The following is an 8,243-nucleotide window of genomic DNA, read 5'->3' as shown; positions in this document are numbered from 1 at the left end:
ACATCTTCCTCTCCCTTGTTTGAATAGTAACGGTTGGCTTGCTTTTGGCTCCCGTGGTGTGTTTTGTGATTTTTGTTTAAGGTTAGGGCTTCTGTAAAGTGGTAAGTGGCACAGTGGGTTCTTAATTCAGGTGAAATCTAGAACTTGAGGCTCAGAAAGAGAGGCAAAAAGAAACAAACAAGGTGTATTTAATCTTTTAATACTTTTATAGTAAAAAAAACTTTAAATTACCATCCCAGCGCATTTAAAAAAGAATTACCAAACAGAGCAACACTGTGTGTTTTGAACTATAATACCTGATGACGATTTTTTATTCGACTGCTGTCCAAAGAAACAGTAATAGCTAACTAGCAGACGAGCCATATTTTGTCAGGCACCACACTGATCCAACAAACTGCAGAATCCTTTCTGTGTTGTACATCATTATTATGAAAATAATTCTTAATATTCTGATATCCCTCTGATAGGAGTTTCTTCCCTGAACAAACCAGACTGGTACAGTTTAGACATTGAATTTGGTCAAAAAATAAGAGAGACTTCTGCTGTTTCAATCTGCTTTTGGACTATTGTGCTGTATTAGTCACTACACTGTCCTTTCATGAGTACTCATCAACCTTAGACCCTGAGTGCATCCTACCAGCATGCTAGATATGTTCTTGAGCCAGTGTTAATTTCTGCATCAAAGCAATTAAGGCACAAAATAATATTAACTAAATTGTTGGGTGTGGGTTGTTGTTGTTTTTTGTTTTTAAAACAGAAAAGAGCCAGGACTAAAATTCACACCACAGGCTTTCCTGCTTTTAAGACTAAAATTGCACATCCTAACTTTTCCCTTTAGTCCTTCACAGAAACTTGAAGTAGGAACCATTACAATGGAAAGCAAGTAAGCTCGCTGCCGTCCTAGAATGCTATCAGCACCCACTAATCCCATAGAAACAAATAGGACCTAGAACCTTTTATTTGAATGTTCCTTTCCCCTGAAACTTTGTATTTCATTAAAATTTTACTAATATGCTGAGGTAGTAGCATTACCAATAGTATTATTTGAGCTATGCAAGTATTATACCCCCTCTATTACTGGCTCTTTCCCCGTTAGCTACAGTGAAGGCCTCTAGAGCATGAGGTTATCTGCAGAAATAATTCAGTAGGCAAGTATTGCTTTTCTGTCAAAAGAAAAGTGGATGACATCGTTCTTTGCTGAATTCATTCAAAATACCCTGTGAATTGTTAATATCAACAGGAAAAAAAACTCTTAGGATGCTGGTCAGGGCATTGCAAAGGACAGACTAATTACTTTCATAAGCTGAATTTGGTGTCTTACAGCTGTTTCTCATGCACATTAATACTATGAAACCTCAAATCTTTGTGAAAGAGCATGAAGTTTAGGCATGTAGTCAAAATGAAATTTGCTTTTGACTGTCCAAATATTTACTCAAATATTTCTATTATGTGCCCAACACTATTGACAAAAGGCACTGCAGTTCTCACAGTGAAAACTATGTTGAAGAAAGGCCACAGGAATGATATTGATTCTGGCTGGTTTGTTTGTAACGGCTGTTGTTCCTTAGCAGCAAATGGAGAGGAAAGTTAATGGAAGGTACATGGCTGTTCATGCTCTTCTTGCATCTTTTCTAGGGAGATGCGGGTGCAGTTAACAAAAAGAAGTAAATTTGAAGAGGTATTATTGCTCAGGCCAGTATTCACCCCCTGGCCTTCCCAGAACCAGTCTCTCTCCTATAACGGTGTTATTTGTATATAAAAAATAACCCTGACCATCCTTCTTGAAATGTAACTTGTGTTTATGGATAAACAGGTTGTGGAACAGGTTGCATAGTTGATGACGTACTAAAGTTCCATTCAAGGAAATAGGAGAAGACTGCATTAGCAAAGTTTTATCCAGCAACCTGCAGATGTCTTGGCATTCTACTAAGAAGGTAGTACTGTGACTAGACGGGCTCATAGTTCCTGTGAAAATAGATTTTCTCCCATGCAGTGAGATGGCATGAACAGAAGAATCTCCAGAGATTGAGGACTACCCCTTGGTCAAATGGATTCTCCAACTCAGAGTGTCGCAGGTAGGAGATACGATGATATGACATGAATTCCCAGGTGGTGGTGTTGCATGAGATCAGGTAGAGGTGTGAAATAAGCAGCAGCAGGACAACTATGGTGAATACGACTATCAGGATGAAGGACATGAGGAGGAAAATGTTGTGCTTCAGCCAGTCCCAGGATTGTTTAAAGTAGAGGCCTGACCTTTCAATTCAAAGAAAAATAAATTCAAGATTAAAGATGGAACTCTAGTTACATAAACCAAGCAAATTTGATGTCACATTTAAGTTTGATTCGTAACTAGTGAACTTCTGATCATCAGGTACTATAGAGAGTTTAATATACTATGCATTTTTAACAGACTGCAACAGCATTGACTTAAATTCTAAGAAATTTAAAAGAGGAGGTTCCCCTCACAGCTGAACTGCAATTATCTTCAGTTAACTCCTTTCCTGAACAGGTACACAGCTGAAACCCAGTTAGAGTTTCCAATATTTCAGGTTGTAAATGAAGATTGTAGTACAGTAACTGAAGCAAAATTAGTTAGCTCTTGTACTGTTAGATTAAATTTACTGTTAAATTAAATTTAAGCTTAAAACAAAGATGATTTGAAATCCAAATTATCAGATTCTTCTCAACTACTGATCAGCTGTGTTGTTCCTCAGAAAAGCTGATCTCCAGAATGCAGAAGACTGAAGATACAAAGCCAATCCAGCTACTGCTGTGTTCCACACAAACCCGTCAGTGGGGTCTGGGAGCATTATGGCTTCTGCTAACTTTAGAGGTCAAAGTGCTGCCTCCAGGCCTTACCAAGCAGTGTGACCTCCCCACAGCAGAGCTACAAGCTGTATGCTCAAGTAAACTATGAAGAGGGGGTGATTCTTCTCTCCTACACAGTTCTCAATCCAGGGGCAGTGATGGTCATAACGCCGTACACAGTGTTGGCACACCTGGCAGTGCTTGGCTCGCATTGGTTGCTGCAAAACAAAAACAAGGAAAAGAAACATAACGCTAGCAATACTCCACTCTTGTTAAACCTCCTCCTTGGTAGAAGAGAGCATCATGCAAAAATGCCCTCTTCCACAGCAGCACTCCACTTTGAGATAACGGCACAATAAAAACATTGCTAAAACAACCGAAGGGGATCACGGTTCCCCTCATACAGATCCAAGTGAGTGAGATTCAAATCAAACAACTCTCCTACACACTACCTCTATGTATATATTTTATTTATTATCTACATATTTATAGGAAGTTCTGTGTGCAAAGGAGGCAGATAGAGCAAATCAGTCTATTCAGGAAAGCACAAGCAGAGTGTTGAGGGGAAAAACTAGAACCACTGCTATCAAAGAAAGTGGGCAGGGGTAGGATGTCTTCAGGAGATTGTGGGGCGGGGGAGGGGGAAGTGTCTCCACTTTTGTGTAAGTACAAGACACTTGCACAGCTCAAGTACCAAGAACAGAGAAGATAAAAGATATAGCTGAGGAAAGAAGTATGAATGTCCTCTCTAGGATTTGCTCCTTGATGCGTATATATGTTTTGCCAGCTTATCCTCTTGCAATAAGCTGACTTCTCTTGGTAGATATTCTTCAGGAATTTAGGGAAGCTTGGATAATGCTGGATTTTATTAAAATGACAAGGATCACTATGAAAACAGGCATTTCTAGGCTTTAGCCAGACTGTTTTAAAAGCTAATTTGTTTTGTTTTTTCCTTCATGCTATCTTTTACAATTCAGGCTAATGTTTTGTCATTTTTAGGCCCCCAAACAAGCTCACAGCTACCAGCAGTTCTTGTATGTCATGCTTGACTGCCTGATTCTCCATCGAGATACCGTAAGGTCTGACTCACATGACAGTAAGAACACAGAACACAATTTTCCCCTGGTGGAATATGGCAAAAGGTCCTTATTTGTATGAGCCTGGAGGGACTTGCTTCAACCTTGGAAAATTAGCATACGTGCCAATGGTCATCATTACATCTTTAGCTATGCAATCCATTTGGATCACTTTTCAGTTTAGGAGTGCATCTGAGTTTAATTTAGTTGTACTTTTTTTCTGTGAGTTTTTCAGCAGGAGGATGGACCCTGTGACAGAATTAATCAGCTCTACCATGCCTCCAAACCACTGAGAAGTGAGCAGCAATGGCAGAGCAGAAAAACAGAGGCAACACCAGCTGTACAAAGATGTTGACAAAAATGCAAACTTGCAAATCAGTCATCCCCTTCTCTTAGTGTGTAATGAATGCCTACCTTCACCATGCAGTAGCCGCAACGCCGCATCTTAATACTGCTTGAAACTTGGGGTATCACTATGCTTTGTTCTTCGTTCTTGTCTGCCTACAAAAAGAAAAAGGTGAGAAAGGGAGTGACGAAGGATGTTTTGTGTTCTCTGAAGTAAAGCAGCTACTAGCCTGCTTGGCATGACTGAGCTATCTGGATCCTCTTACTTAACAGTTATATAGTGCTGGTTATCTGTCATTAGGAAAGAGAAACAAAATAATCCCTAGTGAAGTACTGAAGTTGCTATATAAATACTGTGGCATGAAATTCCACTGCAATAGTTAGGGTACATCCAGAGAGAATAGACTGCTGTAACCATCAAAAGAATATTTGCATTGAGGCAGAAATACTTGTGGACAAGAAACCACACAGATCCCAACACCACACTTCATGACACAAATAAACAAGGTTAGTCTTGCTTCCAAACGTAATGATGATGTTGTTTCAGTATAAGGAAGGGTACTTATTCATAACGCAGCCAACATTTACATTAATGGTGGAAGATTAAAACTGATAATGCCTTGCCTCTTTTGTCCTATACAACCAGCAAGGCAGTAAATCTGGAGTAGACTGTCTTGGTTACTGTAACTTTGCACCTCCATCTACCCCACTGTAACTTGGTTTGTGTATCTGTCCTCCGAGAGGGTAATAAATCTATAATCGGATAAACAGATCTGCAGAGAGAACTTTCTTCCACAGTTGCCTTTCAATTCAGGCTTTTTGTACTCATACCAGTTAGCAATGATTAGTATAAAATATAAATATTTCATAGAGTGTAGTGCTTTGAGGAAAGAGAGGACAACACTCAAATGGTACAATGCACTGAACATAGGGAAGTGTGGGGTAAAAGATGCACTTGAAGTATGTGAGCCCTGCTACAGGACACAAATCAGAGACTGCTGCCTAATCTCCAACAGAAAGCGTTTCATATTGTTTTTATGTAGCAGACAGAGTAGGGAAAAAAAAGCGTATGGATTTTATAGCCCCAGCACTTGTTTACATTTGTGAAATAATATACCTTCACTTCCTCTTCAGACTTAACAAAGCCCGGATCCATAAGAGACACCTTGAAGTACAGCAGGACAGAGCACAAGACCAGTACGATGAAGATCACTGGCAGCAGCAGCTCTCCACGCTCCACTTGCTCTCGTAGATCTAAAAGGTACCCCCCAAAAAAAGAGAGCAGTGGCTCCTTGTGAGACATTTAGGATTTTCTCCCCGCCCTTAACGAAGGGCGACACACCTCAGCAGGGGGACGGGGAAGGAGGGCACACGAATGTAAAAAGCCGTTTCAACGGGCGAGCTTTGGGGGTGCCCTTGCCCCGATTTCTCCCCTCATAAGGCACCGCGTTATGCAACCCTGATGTTACCGGCGCCGCACCGGCCCCGCGGCGTTGCGAGGCCCTCAGCGGTGCCATCTCCCCTCAGGGCCAGCCCTCCCCAGGCCCCGAGGGACCCCGAAGGAACGGGGAGAAACGAGGGCAGCGCCAAGGATAGGGAACAAACACGTTCCCCCTCAGGGCAGGGCGCTGGCACGGCCCGAGCCCCGCTGCCTGCCGCCTCCCCTCAGGCACAAGCCCGGCCCCGCAGCGGGCGGCCCCTCACGGCCGGGCGCGGCGGCTTCGCCTCACCTGTGGGGTGCAGGAGGAGCCCCAGGGCCAAGCCCCCGCTCAGGGCCGTGTGTGCCGCCCTCACCCCGAGCCCACTGGCCCCCATGGCGCCCGGAGGCCCGCAAGGGCGAGCAGCGCCGCCCCGGCCACGGGCAGCGCCCCGAGGCGGAGCCTGGGCTGAGCGGCTCGGCCCGGCGGAGCTCCCGGCCCCGGGGCCGCTCCCTGAGGTGGCCCAGGCCCTGTGAGGGGCTGAGGGGGTGCAGCCCGCCTCCCTCCGCGCTGGTCCCCGCGTCTCTTTCCTCCCTTCGCCTTTGTAGGGGGAAGGCCGCTGCAGCCCGTGGGTCTTCCTGCTTCCCTGCACGCCGCAGGCCCCGCTGCGTTTTGCCAAGAGAAAGGCGCTTTCTTCATCTCCCTCCTCACCCCCGGGCTCTTTACGGGCACCTCAGCCATCAGGCTGTATTTCCCCAGCTATTGAGGCCCCTGAGGGCAGTGTTACAGGTGAAAATTGCATTTAGACCCGAGGGAAACACTGCTAAACGTATATAGCAATAAAAGGGGTTTCACAGAGGTGCACCGTTGGAAGGTGAGGGTTTGAGGTGCTGTCTGGGAGAGATGCGGCACCACGGCGTTAACTCTGGTCACGCCAATTTATTTTTATCTGTTGATTTCCACGCCCTGGGGAGAAATGCAGAGGCTGTGCGTGGCTGAGCGCATTTAGACAGCTCTATTAATGCAAACGGAGCTTACAAAATGTCTGGCATAACTTGGGTAGGAGGTTGTTGGGGTGGGATTTGATCTAACTTCAGATGTCTGCAGTGCAGACATTCGTATCTGACTGAGGCTGTTAGGCTCCCCTGACAGCCGTGGAGGGAAGTAGGCATGGCTCGAGAATGGCCCTCCTCATCCAAAAGCAGACATCTAGAAGTTGGTGAATTGCACCCTAGATGTGCTTTTGTCTCTTGCTAGCAATAAAAGAGCCAAGATGACTAGTTTAGATGTACACATTTACGCTTTGAATGTCTGTCTATTTAGGGGAGATGAATCTCACCACAAGCCTGTAGAAGTTCTGAAATTAGCGGTTTCTCTTTAAACTTTCTTTGGCTTTATTGTAGCTGTTAATTTGCTGCTTTTGTTAACCTCTTTCCCAGTAAAAACTTGGGAAGAAAAATCACATTCTTTGCAAATTTATCCTCCACCACCTGAAAAGTAGCCGATTGCTTTTTATTGTTTGATGATAAATGACGTGGTTTGAGTTATTTTAGTCTATTTTAAGTGAATCAGTGGCCACCTGCTGATTCCAGGAAAGTACCTGGTTGCACAGGTCACATAAATTACTTACCTAAGACAGCTGCATTGAAATGTTAATAAAAATAATGGTCTAAATTTGGCTTTTCAATGGTCATTCAAATCCTTTTGCTTTTTTAAAATTATTCTAGGTAAATGCAAAACCTACAGAAATCATCCCTCAGAAACCTCATTGACTGGATCAATGCTTGTCAAACCTGAGAGTTTGGAGATGGCCCTGCATGCTTTAAATATCCTAAAAATCCTTCTGTTCCTTCAATTGCAAAGAAAGACTTTCAGAACAGTAGGAAGCTCAGAACAGTAGCATCAGGCTCTGTCTGCGAACAGGAAATAAGGTGGGTAATGTCTTTCTGCTCTCTGGGGAGAGGTGTAGATTTTAAAGCTTAATGAAGGCAATTTGAGTAATAACAATATTACCCACTTCATAGTAGAAACATTCTGGTATTCCAGAATAATCTGTCCTATAGAATATATTCTTTCTCTCTCTCTCTTTGTGATTAGAATAATTTGGTGCATGTTACACTTTTTATCTTCTCACAGTTTTGAAACCTGTCTTACAGAGATCAGTTTATTTCAACCCAAATGTCTGTCTGGTTGAAGTTAGGCTCAGTTCAGAAAAACTCTGTTAGCAAATTTCTGAGCAGAGAATCTAGATTCTTATGGCATTCCAGCTAGGAATTTCATGCTGCTGGAAGCATAAATTCTCTCTCTGTTCTCTTACAATGTGGTATATTTTCAGCTCCCTACAGGCAGTTCAGTTTCACATAATCCCTTCTCCTGCTTCAGCCACTGAGAATCTGACCCTTTAGAGATTTTACAGTGACCGTTGAATTAACTGGGAGTTGAACTCTTGCAGGACTGGGGAGTTAAGAAGAAAGTCCAGCTGACCTTAAAGCAGGTTGTTGGTTTGAAGTAGAGAGTCTTTCCCTAAGTACTTGGCTTCTGCCCACTTACAACGCTTAGGCTGTGGAATGCTAGCCACAGATCCATTACAAAG

The 8,243-nt window shown here is 43.4% G+C and overlaps 1 protein-coding gene and 1 long non-coding RNA gene across 2 annotated transcripts; one reads left to right on the top strand and one right to left on the bottom strand.

Moving 5' to 3' along the window:
• Positions 1–186: 186 nt before the first annotated feature.
• ZDHHC12 (zDHHC palmitoyltransferase 12) lies at positions 187–6,181 on the bottom strand. Its single transcript, XM_080562399.1, has 5 exons — positions 5,963–6,181; positions 5,350–5,486; positions 4,302–4,388; positions 2,863–3,029; positions 187–2,256 (listed from the first exon to the last, which is right to left on the bottom strand). Exons 1-5 carry the CDS (start codon positions 6,045–6,047, stop codon positions 1,947–1,949), a joined length of 786 nt encoding a protein of 261 aa, XP_080418525.1. The 5' UTR covers positions 6,048–6,181; the 3' UTR covers positions 187–1,946.
• On the top strand, positions 1,942–4,403 carry LOC308180539. Its single transcript, XR_013940998.1, has 2 exons — positions 1,942–2,075; positions 4,123–4,403. It is a non-coding gene; the product is annotated as an uncharacterized lncRNA (long non-coding RNA).
• Positions 6,182–8,243: the final 2,062 nt, after the last annotated feature.

Source organism: Anser brachyrhynchus, assembly GCF_964034855.1.
Source record: "Anser brachyrhynchus genome assembly, chromosome: 19".
Classification (NCBI taxonomy): Eukaryota; Metazoa; Chordata; class Aves; order Anseriformes; family Anatidae; genus Anser; species Anser brachyrhynchus.
Note: the sequence above shows the minus strand (reverse complement) of the source record. Positions and strands in the feature narration are given on the sequence as shown.